The 13,568-nt window shown below is 41.9% G+C and overlaps 1 protein-coding gene across 2 annotated transcripts in view; it reads left to right on the top strand.

Moving 5' to 3' along the window:
- Window positions 1-5,198: 5,198 nt before the first annotated feature.
- Window positions 5,199-13,568, top strand: part of tbc1d17 (TBC1 domain family, member 17) — a 14,094-nt gene continuing 5,724 nt past the window's right edge. The window contains exons 1-13 of one of the 2 annotated variants that reach the window (XM_060902252.1): window positions 5,199-5,302; window positions 5,970-6,065; window positions 6,563-6,640; window positions 8,173-8,290; window positions 8,371-8,557; window positions 9,135-9,246; window positions 9,344-9,508; window positions 9,847-9,975; window positions 10,163-10,266; window positions 10,374-10,468; window positions 11,414-11,530; window positions 12,032-12,132; window positions 13,501-13,568. The exon at window positions 13,501-13,568 is cut by the window's right edge and continues 32 nt beyond it. In XM_060902252.1, coding sequence (XP_060758235.1) covers window positions 5,276-5,302; window positions 5,970-6,065; window positions 6,563-6,640; window positions 8,173-8,290; window positions 8,371-8,557; window positions 9,135-9,246; window positions 9,344-9,508; window positions 9,847-9,975; window positions 10,163-10,266; window positions 10,374-10,468; window positions 11,414-11,530; window positions 12,032-12,132; window positions 13,501-13,568 — 1,397 coding nt within the window. In that variant the 5' untranslated portion in view covers window positions 5,199-5,275. Of the gene's footprint in view, window positions 5,303-5,969; window positions 6,066-6,562; window positions 6,641-8,172; window positions 8,291-8,370; window positions 8,558-9,134; window positions 9,247-9,328; window positions 9,509-9,846; window positions 9,976-10,162; window positions 10,267-10,373; window positions 10,469-11,413; window positions 11,531-12,031; window positions 12,133-13,500 lie in introns of both variants that reach the window. The other variant, XM_060902251.1, reaches the window with a different exon arrangement.

Here is a 13,568-nt window from a genome sequence, read left to right as displayed (position 1 = left end):
GAGAAAGAGAGAGAGAGAAAGAACGCTCATGCACGCGCAACAGTGAAAAGAGAGAGAGAGAGACCGAACCCTCAGGCACGCGCAACAGTGTGAGTGTGTGTGTGTGTGTGTGTGTGAGAGAAAGAACGCTCGTGCACGCGCAACAGTGAAAAGAGAGAGACCGAACCCTCAGGCACGCGCAACAGTGTGAGTGTGTGAGAGAGAGAGAGAGAGAGAGAGAAAGAACGCTCGTGCACGCGCGACAGTGAAAAGAGAGAGAGAGAACCCGAAAGCTCAGGCACGCGCAACAGTGTGTGTGAGAGAGAAAGAACGCTCGTGCACGTGCGACAGTGAAAAAAAGAGAGAGGGAGAGAAAATGCTCGTGCACATGCAACAGAGAGAGAGAGAGCGCGAACCCTCAGGCACGCGCAACAGTGTGTGTGTGTGTGTGAGAGAAAACGCTCGTGCACGCGCACGACACTCACCCATTGTATTTAAAGGTGTCAGTAGCCAATATTTTTAATTTCTTACTTGTACAAATAATGATCTGATATAAAATATACAATAGCATAAGGTCATTGTCTCAGAACAAGTTTATTACACAGCTGGGGGTGAAAAAACAGTTTGGAAATCTGCTTTCCTGTCCGGAATGTTTGTCCATATTTGGATTGGAATCTCGTCATTAATTTTATAGACACGCCCCCAACGCCCTTTTACATTCTCATAAATTAGAGGTGTTCAGTGAACGGGATCTGTTCGTTCAGTTTGTTCGTTTTGATCGTTCAGTATTCCGTCATTTTCAGTGCGTTCCTCCGAATCATTCGGTTCCCACAGTCGTCCATTTTCTTGTCAAATTTCATAAAAATTACAAAATAGTCTCTGAATATTTATATGTTTTAAATGTACTGTTGCATTACTGTGAAAATCGCTCTATAGTAAAATAAATTACAAGCAAATTTTATCAAAACAATCCATCTAAATATCCAACAGGCAGCCTGGATTTTCAGCCACACTAATAAAAACACTGTGTGGCGCTGTTTTGAGTGTCATTTATTCCATGTCTGTTTCAGGCGTTACAGAGAATTATTACAGACAGTGGGGTTTATGGAAACAGAGCTCTGTGTTTCCGTTGTGTTTATGCGTCATTTAGTCAGTGACGTCTTTAAAAAACTGGTTTGTTCAAATGTTGAAATGCTGAACAACTGCAGATAAAAAGGTCACCGGTTCATTCGTTCGTTCTCTAATAGCACTTCTGGATAAGATTTCTGATAGACCCCATGTTGTCGTAGCTGTATCCAGTTCTCAGTCGTCTGATACCCCTTTTCCACCAGATCAGTTCCAGGGCTGGTTCGGGGCCAGTGCCGGTGCTGGTTCACAACTCGTTCAACTTGCGAGCCAGATGAGAACCAGTTTGCTTTTCCATAGCTCGCGGTGCTAAGCAGAGCCACGTCATTACGTCGCTGTATACGTCAGTTACGGCGCTATGTTTACATAAACCTTGGCGCGAATATCAAAGCAAAAACAATGCGGAAGAAGCAGCAGCAGCAACAACAATAATAATGGATGACTTCGTGTTTGTACAGCTGCTGCTTCTAGTCGCTTAAAAATGGCGATCTTTCGCGGTCTTGTTATTGTTGTTGGTCTTAACAACTCCGCCCCCCCCCCCGCGACGTAAGCGGTTCTTTCCTCTGGCCCAGCAGAGAGTTGGTGCTAGCCTGGAACCGGTTTTTCTGGCCCCAGAGCCAGTTCTTTGTCAGTGGAAACAGAAAACCCGGTTCCAAACTAAGCACCGGCCCCAAACCAGCCCTGGAACTGCTTTGGTGGAAAAGGGGCATAAATCTCCTCCTCTTGCTCCAGGCTCCGATGGTTATCTGTAGTTGATTGACATGTCAGTGAACCAATCAGGCTTTAGCTTTTGGCGAGTTCTAAGAGAGACGAATGAACGAGAGTCAGTGCACTGGACAGGAGAAAGACCACAAAGAGTCAAACGAACAAATCACTGATCAGGGGTGGGTTTCCCAAAAGCATCATAGCACAAAGATCATCGTTAAATGGTAGAGCGAGCATCACAATGAACACTCTCTCTCTCCTAGTTAAGATGTTCTTAGTGTTAAGAGGCTTTTGGGAAACCCACCCCGTTTCAGTTTTTGGTGATTCGTTTGAAAAGATTCGTTCGTTTGTTCATTCGATTCTTTTATAAATCACTATGAGGAAAATTTGCATGTTTATTCCGTGTTCGATGCGAAGTTGCAGCTTGTAATTCCCCACCAAAACACACCCCGTCAGCTTTAAATCTGGGGTCGTCTTCTCAACTTCCATCAAAAGTGACATCACATCAACATGGCCGCTCATATTATGAACAGTGTAACGTCTCTATGTTTAAATGAGTTTGTCGCAGCGCTGGTTTTAGACCAGTTGATATACAAACACAGTACTTGGTTAAATCTGCAACACTGACCAAACTAATCACTGTTTTGAGAAGCCAATTATCTACATTAGAGATATATAACTAACGTTAGCTGGTTAGCCTGTTGCTAATGCTACTCACTATTCTCCTCCCTGACGTCGTCATGCCGCAGTTTCAGTCCTGAATGTTTGAAGTTCACTTTAGTAAAACAGAACCAGTAGCTGCTCAGGCCTGTATCTGTAAAAGTTCTGTTAAAATAACTTATTACCAGCTTTATGTGCAGACGAATGATACGCTTTAATGGCGGCGTCCATGTTTTATTTTAGACTTACACACAGCGTATTTCGACAGCGTATGACAAATGCAAACAATACAATAAATTCACAGGACAGTGCCTGTCAAACAACTGAATTTAATTAATACATTGATAGAGAAATAGATATTTAAATATATAACGTGTTTAAATAAATAAATTCCTTAACATATAAAAATCTAATTTAAGAGAGGATGAAATCATTCATCACTGAACTCTGAATCATGTCACATGTTTTAAAGTGACCATTAAAACCTACTTCACTTCCTGTCATGTGACTACGGTATGTGGCCTCTGAATCAGAATTATAGCATGTTACTGATTACACAGAGTCACTGAGATCAGCAACATGAATCCGGAATGACCTTTTGACTAAAATGAACCTGAATAAAAATAAAATAGTGTGTTCAAGTCTTTAACCTAAAAATAGAAATTCAGCCGATATCAAAATACCAAGAAAAAAAAAGAAAATTAATTTTATTTGCAGAGACAAAAGATTATTATTTATTATTATATTTATTGCTACAGTTGAAGGTTTGTCTTTTTATTGAATAAACATTCACATTACAAGGCACTCTTATGGCTGTCTGTTTTTGTCTCGTGGTTTTATTTTATTGGATCTATTTGATTTTATTCTCTCTTGATCTTATACTGAATTGATTTTACTGTTCAGCACTTTGGTTGATGCTGCCTGTCTTGTCTTTCAAATGTGTCATAGAGATAAAGCTAACTTGACTTGAATATTAAAGTATTAAAGTTTGCATTTATAAAGATGGAATTTAGCTAAACGTTCGCTAAAATACCGAAACATACTGATGGAGGTTATTTTAACATTACATGGTAAATACATGTTAAAAAAAAAACAAAAAACATGATCATTACATTTATGGTATTTAGAAGACACACTTATCCAGAGCAACATACAATATACCCAGAGCAGCCTGGGGTTTGGTGCCTTGCTCAAGGGCACTTCAGCTATTCCTGCTGGTCTAGGGAATTAAACCAGTGACCTTTTGGTCCCAAAGTTGCTTCGCTAACCATTAGGCCATGACTTCCCCTAGCAAGGCAGAGAGAGTATTTAATGTTTATTTTAAAGCTATTATTTTGACATAAAATGCTGGAATAAAGTTTTAGCGTATATTTAAAAAATAAAAGAGTTAAAACATAGATGTATTGGGTGCACTCTATTTTTTTTAGTAGTGTCAATGAATAGTGACTTAATTGTTGTAGAATGCAGTATAATATTCTCAATAAATGATTATGATGATTATTATTATTAGTTACAAATTAGGGTTCAGAGTTGAATTGACAGGAAGTGAAGAAGTTTTAATTGTGATAATTTGTCACTTTAAAACATGTGATAAAGTCTTCAAGAGCCTGTGGTTATGAATGACTATTTATTTATTTAACTAATTTTTTAAAAATCAACTGATTTATTGCAATTATACAAATTATTATTATTATTATTATTATTGGCCGGCATGGTGGTGTAGTGGTTAGCACTGTCGCCTCACAGCAAGAAGGTCCGGGTTCGAGCCCCGGGGCCGGCGAGGGCCTTTCTGTGCGGAGTTTGCATGTTCTCCCCGTGTCCGCGTGGGTTTCCTCCGGGTGCTCCGGTTTCCCCCACAGTCCAAAGACATGCAGGTTAGGTTAACTGGTGACTCTAAATTGAGCGTAGGTGTGAATGTGAGTGTGAATGGTTGTCTGTGTCTATGTGTCAGCCCTGTGATGACCTGGCGACTTGTCCAGGGTGAACCCCGCCTTTCGCCTGTAGTCAGCTGGGATAGGCTCCAGCTCGCCTGCGACCCTGTAGAACAGGATAAAGCGGCTAGAGATAATGAGATGAGATTATTATTATTATTATTATTATTAACAAATTAGGGTTCAGAGTTGACTTGACAGGAAGTGAAGAAATTTTAAGTGTGATAATTTGTCACTTTAAAATGTGATAAAATGTTCAAGATCCTGTGGTTTAGAATGACTATCTATCTATCTATCTATCTATCTATCTATCTATCTATAATTAAATAACCTCGTGGGATTTGCTTGCTAAATAAACTGTTTTTAAACATGCTAACTCTTTAATAGTTGCAGTCATGGAAACCATTTTAATGCAGCATAAATCAACTGTAATAAATGAAAAAGAAAATGTAAAAAGTCTCAAAAAAGGAAATCATGGATAACTGAGATAAAATATATAAAAAATATATAAAGTTATGAGAACATTTTTAGGCTTTTTTATTGTTATTTACCAATATAAAGGTGTTTATTAGTGAGTCAGAATTGTTTTAAAAAAAAAAGATTAAATGTGTCGATTATTGTGAAAAAGTTGCATTTTTAATGGAATAGTTATCCCTTAAAATCAAAAACACAAGTCTGGGGTCATCTGTCTGTCTCTGTCTGTCGACTTAAAATGGCGTCATGGAGTGACGCAATGACGTCGGGATCACGCAGCTGCAACGTGCCAGTACGTGGCGTCATGTGATCAGTGGGCGGGGCCTGGTTAAAGGGTCCGGAGGTGCGTCGCTTGTTTTGGTTATTGTGGTAGAGCTCGCGCTCCTGATCTGCACAGGAAGATGGACACTAAACCGGAAAACAGCAAGGTAACCGGAGAGAGAGAGAGAGAACCCATCCCATCCCACACTCCACTCATCCCACACCCGGCTCAGCACAACTTTCAGCTGTTTATAAAGTGGAACATGGCGGATTTAATCACCTGCGCATTTATAGTTGAAGTAAATAAGTGAAGCTAGCAAAGCTGCCAAAGTTTAGCTGTGAACCCGGAAGTACAGCAAATAACCAGGAGGTGGATTTGTTTTGGGACTGTTTTTAGTTTTCTGTCAGATTTTAAGGGAGTTTTAAGGCTGGGTTAATTGTCCTGTAATGTGTCTAATTATAGATTGAAGTGTGGCTGGATGAACCTGTTCACAATGAGCCAGTTACTGATTTATGTTCTCTGATTTGTTAATAACAGCAGGCAGAGGGTTGGGTGAGTTTATTTTGCTTGTTCAGTGACCCACAGATCAGGAATCAAAGCAGTGGAATTTTACCAAACAGACCAGGTGACAGGAGTTGAAATTCCTAAACAAGAGTCTTTCTCACGTGTTCATTTCAACACCTGATTTTAATAATAATAATGATGATGATGATGATGATACGGTACAGTATTCAGGAGTCATGTGTTGATATGTCTGTGTTTTCTCTTGGTGCTGTAACCCAGTCGAGCGTGAGTCACAGAGTAAAGGTGACATTGTGTTTTTTGTCCCACAGCTGATTTTTGAGAAAGAAGGAGTTTACCTCCACACCAACGCCAAGAGGACCAGCGAGGAGACCTCCATCCCCGGCTTCATCCGCATCGTGGAGCGGGTGAGAAAAACACGTACATTTGGCTCAGTGCACGTTTTATTGTCTGCATTAAACGCAGTAGTCAACACTTTTTCACAAATCCTTTCTTCCCTTTATCCTTAATTTTTCTCATTCTTCCTTTCTTCTGTTTTTCCTTTTTCCCTTCACTGCTTTCTCTCTCTTTCCTTCCTTTTTCCTTTTTTAATTTTTCCCCCTCATTCATCCTTTTATTTTGAGTTTCCTTCCTTCCTTCCAGTTTACTTCCTTCTCAATTTTTTCCTTCCTTAAATTATTACTTGTCTTTTTTAACTTTTTTCCTTCTATGAATTTTCTTTCTTTCTGATCTCAATTAATTGAACCCTCTGCTGCAGAGTGTCATGTAATATGGTGTTGGACATTTTATTGCACTGCGATTTTGTTTTTCCACAAAGTAAAAAGAAAAAAAACCCTCCACCCTAACGCCTGTGTGTGTGTGTGTGTGTGTGTGTGTGTGTGTGTGTTTTTTTTCCCCCCAACAGGATGGAGAGCCAGCATTGGAATGGAGACCTGTTCAGGATGAGGGGAGAAACGCACCTGCTGTCTTGTACACCAAAAAGGTGTGAAACTCTGAGCCTCTGTGTTTTGAGTCATTCTATGAAATAAATAAAGGGGAAGAGAGTGAAACCCAGACTGGGACAGACATCCCCCTCCCCCCTCAGAATGGAGCCCAGAATGGCGCCCAGAATGAACAAGTGTTTCCAGGCGAAATAAACTTCACCCGGCAGCACTTATTTTATACCTATATGTTGATAACGGTAATAGTTCTCAATCATCAGCTGTCAGGATAAAGTCCTATGAAAATCCATGACCTTGAGTTTGACATTTCAGTCATTCAAGGTCAAAGGACATGGTGCCAAATGAAAGGCCATATGGGAGTTCCTATACGCTCCTAATAGTAAACATTTGTCTATTGGCAGCTGATTTTGAGTTATAATGGAAGATGTTATTTTGACTGAAAGGTTGACCTTTCCGGTGACCTTGACCCAATTAGCCCCAAAATTTAGTTAGGTAATCTACGGACCTTTGCCCACGTACCCTGACTTCAAATTTTCAATCGGTGCAACCGTCTACGCTCTAGTGTTGACAGACACACACACACAAATAAACAAAAAAGATCAAAGGTCATGGTGCCAAATGAAAGCCCATATATATAACTTTGTATATGTTGATAAAGATAAGCATCTCTTTATCTCAAACCGTTTTCGAGTTATAATGGAAAATATGCAAATTTTAGCAATGATCCCCCTGACATTTGACCCTCAACCACTAAGAAAACTGAGAGATACCCATCATGTAGCATATCAATGAAAGTAAAATTGAAAGTTGAACATTTTGGAATTGAAGTAAATATGATGAATATGAAGGAAGATATCGCAAAAAAAATATTTTGACCTTTTTGGTGACCTTGACGGGATGACCCTCCAAATGTTGGAGGTTCTATTTGAGACCAATGTCCATCTATCCTGAAAGTTTCATGAAGGTTGGTCCAGCCGTTTTCCTGTCATGTTGCTAGCAAAAAAACCAAAAACAAACAAGGAAACCCCACCGAAAACAATACCTCGCCCCCTGGTGGACTCCGTCCCGGGCGAGGTAATAAATTATCCCATGGAAGGAAGGAAGAAGTATCCTGAGTGTTCCTCTTTTCTTCTGCATTTCTTTTTCCCTTTCGTACTCTTTTTTTACTTTCTCTCATTTTTGAAGATGACGGTGCGTCCAGACGCAGCGGCCCAGAGCTCCTCACGTTTTGGCAGCTACTTTTGTTTTTATATCATGTTTTTCTTGCGGGGTTTTGTAACCGTGTGTACAGCAGAGCTGAGCTGCTTTCAGTTCTGAACGATATTCACTGCGAGGCTGACAGCTGGGATTCCATCCCTTCGGAGATGGAGTGTGAGGAAGAAAGTGATTCAGCTTTGATGATGTGCACTGAGATCGTTTTAATCTCTGTAATGCTGCTGTTATTTGTGAGCGACGTTGAGCTCGATACCCAGATATCTTTTAACCGTCTGAGTTCAGGGTTAGAGGGAACATGGTGGTGTTTTAGCTCGACGCTGATCAGGACGACAGAAACCATGTGATTTATCTCCAACAGGACGGTGAAGAGGGAGAGGAGGAGACAAAGTTCGACCCCGGGTACGAGCCTGACTGGGCCGTCATCAGCACAGTGAAGCAGAACAGAGAGAAAGAACAGATCCCCATCACAGAGACAGGCAGGAACTCACTCACTCACTACAGAGTTCAGCATTGCTGTGTTGTAAACACAGATAGTACATATTGTGTGTGTGTGTAGGTCACTGGGGTGCGTTCTCTCTGCCCCTGTCGGAGCTCTACTCCCTGCGTCGCGCTCGTTTCTCTCTGGGCAGGAACTTCGTGGTGTTGACGAGTCGAGGAGGCGACCCTCTGCCCCCGCTGCACTTCCACAGGGGGGGAACACGGGAACTGCTCCGAGCCATGCAGAGATACATCCGACTCACCCCGTGAGGCTCTGCACGCGCACACACACGCATCTCTCACACTCATGTACTGTGTAAATATCACCGGCTACAATAATATTAATCACTTCAGTAATTCATAAAATAAATAACTACATAAATCTCAATCTGTTCATCTCTCTATCTCATGCTTTATCTCTCCCTGTCTCTATCGCCTCCTCTTCCTCCCTCTTTATTTCTCTCTCTGACTTTCTCTTCCCCTTTCTCCCTTTCTATCCATCTCTTTGTCTCTCATTTTCTTTCTCCCTATCCCCGTGTCTAACTCTCTCTCTGTCTCTTTCTTTCCCTCTTTCTGTCTTTCCTCCCTCTCACTGTTCTTTGTCTTTCTCTTTGTCTCTCTGTTGATCTTTTCTCCTCTCTACCTGTCTTGGTGTCTCTCCCTCTTTCTCTCTGTATTTCTGTCTCTCTGTTTTGCTTTCCTTTGTATCTCTCCCTCTCTCCACCCCCTCTCTCTATCTCTTTCCCTCCCCCTCTCTCTCTCTGCCCCCTCACTTTCTCCCTCCCCCTCTTTCTCCGCCTCTCTCTTCCTGTTTTTCGCTCTCCCTTTTTCTCCCCCCCCCAGGTCCCCAGTGGATGGTCGTTTGTTCCTGGCGTATCCTCATGACTCCAGCGCGCTCTCTCACTCATTCGACGAGCTGCAGATGTTTGATGACACCAGCTCAGACCTCGTATCTGTACGTCTACCTCTCTCTCTCTCTCACACACACACACACACACACACATACACACACACTTTTTGAGCCCTATTATTTTTAGTCTCTTCCTGTACAGAGGTTTATCCAGGACCCGTACGCGACCACATTCGGTGGCTTCTCCAAGGTGACAAACTTCTTCCGAGGAGCGCTGAGACCTCCAGAGTCGCCTCTGCATTCCCACGGAGACTCGTACGCACCTCGCTTATATGATGACGAGCCTGGGTTCGAGCTCATAACCTCCGTACGTCAAAATTAACGTGCTTTGTTCATCGCATTCGGGTTATTGTGGGCGGGGCTTAAGCCTAATTCGATCATTCAAAATAAAAACGTGATCATGTGACCTCAGCATTAACCTTTTATCCAGGTGTGCTAGAAAACTGGCTAGTATCGGGTGAACTATTGTTCTATGATCATTTCTGATTGGCTGGTGAAATACAATTTAGGCTCCACCCCTTTTGACCCTGACTGTCACTTAGCAAAATCATGACCACAAACACAAGGTGGGTTTTGTTTTTGTTTGTTTTCCCCCTTCCCATTTTGGTTTGCTAATTTTAGTGATGTCACTTCCTGTGTCAGCAGCAAGGGGCGGAGCTTGGTCCCCGGCCAAAGGTGAGCAGAGGGCAGCCTCTGGACGACTGGGAGCCGTTTCTGGACTCGGATGGCCGTGTCACAAATCCACAGAAGGTCAAGGAGCTGGTGTTCAGAGGGGTGTGTCCACGTTCCAGATGTTTCTACACGTTGCACCAGGCGTGTCCTCCGTGTCACTTAGTGTAACAGAGATAAAATCCGAAAGCTGTTAAACAAGTTTTGGTTTGACCTTCTTTATGACACATGTGCATGCACACACACACACACACACACACACAGCACGTTATTCCCTGTGTTTCTCTCCCAGGGCATCGTTCCGTCTCTGCGGAAGGAGGTGTGGAAATTCCTCCTGGGATTTTACCCCTGGAACAGCACAGCCAAAGAGAGGGAGGACATCATCCGAAGGAAGACGTGAGCTAGAACCCTGTCCTAACCCTGTTCTGAACCTCATCTCTCACCGGTACGTTTCTTACCCTGGTGGTTCTGACCATTCACTTCATGTGACACTGTTCCTGCAGAGACGAGTATTTCAGGATGAAGGTCCAGTGGAAATCAATCAGCGAAGAGCAAGAGATGAGAAACTCCCTCCTCCGGGGATACCGCAGCCTGATTGGTCAGTTCACATCTTCATTTCCTCTTGGTCAAAGTTCGTTAGCTCATCCGAGTCAACATCCGTTACCTGAATACCCAGAACGCATTGCAACATGAAAGCTGCTTTAAAAAAAAAAAAAAACGGCTGATGGAGCTGCTGAGAGGCGTTAACAGTAAAACATGTCATTATTGTATCCGACTGGCCGGACTGTTTACTGACGAGGAGTATAACGACCTTTATGCACTTTGCATAAGAGCTCAGCATTTAACATCTGCTCAGAAATGCACCAAGAGAAATGTACATATTTATCCATCCACCTGTTTAAAAACTGCACGTTATCAAATCGACATGGGAGTCTGGAATGATTGACAGATGTGTCAGGGCTAGAACTTTCCGATATTAACTGACTTGCTGGTAGCCCCGCCCCTTTTCCTCTTATCTCACGTCTTAAGTAATCTTCTGGACGGTGATATCAAATTCATTTCATTTTTTTTCTTGCACCCGCGTTTTCCTTCACATAAAAAAAGTGAACATTATGTCTTGCGTTTGTTAATGTGAAATTAAATCTGTTAGTTACTGAGCTACTTCACGACTAACCAACATCTGTTTTTAGCCGAAAGAAGGAAAGGTGTGTGTGTGGGGGGGGGAAGGGAATCAAAGAAAGTGTCAAATTGAAGACTTTACCCGTCATTTTAACGGTAATGATTAATATAAAGTAGCGACAGAACCAATCCGGTCCAGGGATCGGATCCAGGAACAAAAACGGTCAGAACTGAATTGGGAGAAGATTTTTGTTTTGGACTAGAAGTGTGTTATGGATAGAAAGATTTTATTATGTTTGTGTATCAGCCAGCAATGATGCAGAATTTGTGTTTTGTTTTTTTTTTTTGTTTTTTTTTTTAAATAAACCACAATGTGACATGCTCTGATTGGTTTTGGATGTTTTGGTTTGTTGTGATTGGACAGAGCGGGACGTGAATCGGACTGACAGACATAATCCGTTCTTCTCGGGGAACGAGAACCCGGGCCTCACGCTGCTCAATGACGTGCTCATGACCTACTGCATGTATAACTTTGACCTGGGTAAGTGTGTGTGATACACATCTCAGCCACTGAGCAGTGCTGTTTCACTACTTTAACATTGAGATTTATTTGCTCCTAAAGCCTCGGTCACAACCGGCCGTACGTGCTCCTACAGCCGGTCTACATGCAAAAAACGCAAGAAACGCACAGAGGGCGCGCGTGTGACGTGCTGATTTTCGAGCCGCAGACCGGCCGCAGAGGTTCTTTGTCATGTCAAACAAATTCTACAGGCACTTACGTTTTTTTCAGGTTGCAAGACAAACTTGCGGCCAACGTGCGTCTTTCTCCACGAACAAAAAAAACGCAGCGATTTGGGAAACGCCAAAAAACTGTACGTCCGGTTGTGACCTAGGCTTAACCCAGAAGTAATTTAATCGGCTACATGTCACTAGTTTATTTTATTTATTGATTGAAGGCTTTTTTTTTTGGCTTGGTGCCTGAGCTGTGTGTTTTCAGATGGCTGTGTGTTGATTATTTGGATTTCCTCGGTGTGTTTCTCAGGTTATGTTCAGGGTATGAGCGATCTCCTGTCACCGCTGCTCTTCGTCACTCAGAATGAAGTGGAGTCTTTCTGGTGTTTAACGGGATTCATGGAGCTTGTGGTGCGTCTTGATTTATTTTGTCTTTTTTTTTTTTTTTTTTTTTAAACCTTTTGCAGAACGCATGCCACAGTGACGCGGGGCGTAGCCATCATTTTAGAAGTGAGGGGGACAAATTGTTCAGAGGTCTATTGAGTGATTTATCATCCTCTCGCATTCAATTGCACCTCTCCTTAGCAGCTAAAGAACCGCATAACCACAAACAGCACAGCACCAGGGAACTGACTTTAGTTCTTTAAAATGATATACCATCAAAATCTAAAGTCAAAATCTATAAATCTATAAAGTAAAATGTATAAATAGAATTAAGAATTCTCTTCTCACCTGTGACCCTGCGTAATCCTCCCTGTTGGCCTCTGGTCCACTGTCTCCTCTCTCACCCTGCTCTTTCTATTGTGGCAATAAAGATTAAAAAACATGTGGAAAGCAACATTTTGAAATAGAATTAGGAATACAGTAATAATAATCAGCAAATTCATGCACTTTAAACTTTAACTACCACAAAAATAAATTAAATCTTTATGAAAATAAGTCAAAGGAACACAAATACATTTATATTCTTATTTTCTACCCAGAAGTGAGTAATCTTAGAGTAGCCAAAATAGTAATGTTACTCAAGTAAGAGTATTGTTACTTTAGAATAATATTACTCAAGTAAAAATAAAATGTATTTTGCAACAAAACAACTCTTAAGAGTACAATTTATCCAAAAAGTTACTCGAGTAAATGTAACGGAGTAAATGTAACTCGTTGCTACCGCCTCTAAGTTAGCTAGCTAGCTTAACTCACTAAACTGACATCTATTTGTCATCTTTTAGCTCAGCATTATCTCCATTCAACAGCATTACTCAACTCACACGGTTTGTTTGGAAATAACTGTGTAAAGTCTTTAGGCTCTTGGCTGGTTTGCTGAACATACAGAAGCGCTGCCCAGATCTGAATCACATCAAAGATACTCATACAATATTTTCTAAAGTGTCTCTGATCACACACCACAGCGGGGTTTTTTTGCCGCCTTCTCTCCGCCTGCTCATGATGCGTTTAGAGGCGGCTCGGAAAAACGCGTTTCCACATGTTAAACATGAATTGAGTGGCTGTAATGGCTGTGAAAGTGCGGGGGACGGAGGGCACAAATACGGGAAGTGCGGGGGACATGTACCCCGCGTCCGCTACGCCCGTGCAGTGACGTAACTCCAGCTCACTTACTTTAGGGTTAATATTTTATCTCCTTTTCTTGCATCATTTAAAAAAAATTTGCTTTAGATGAAAAGCAGGACACATGATAACATTCACAATCAATCTTCTCACTCATGGGAATGGGGTACCAATATTTTTGGAGGTTTGTTAACGAGTGTGATTTGTGTATTTCAGCATCAGAACTTTGAAGAATCTCAGGAGGCGATGAAACAGCAGCTGCTCCAACTCAACCTTCTGCTCCG

This window comes from Neoarius graeffei, chromosome 20 (assembly GCF_027579695.1).
Source record: "Neoarius graeffei isolate fNeoGra1 chromosome 20, fNeoGra1.pri, whole genome shotgun sequence".
Taxonomy (NCBI): Eukaryota; Metazoa; Chordata; class Actinopteri; order Siluriformes; family Ariidae; genus Neoarius; species Neoarius graeffei.
Note: the sequence above shows the minus strand (reverse complement) of the source record. Positions and strands in the feature narration are given on the sequence as shown.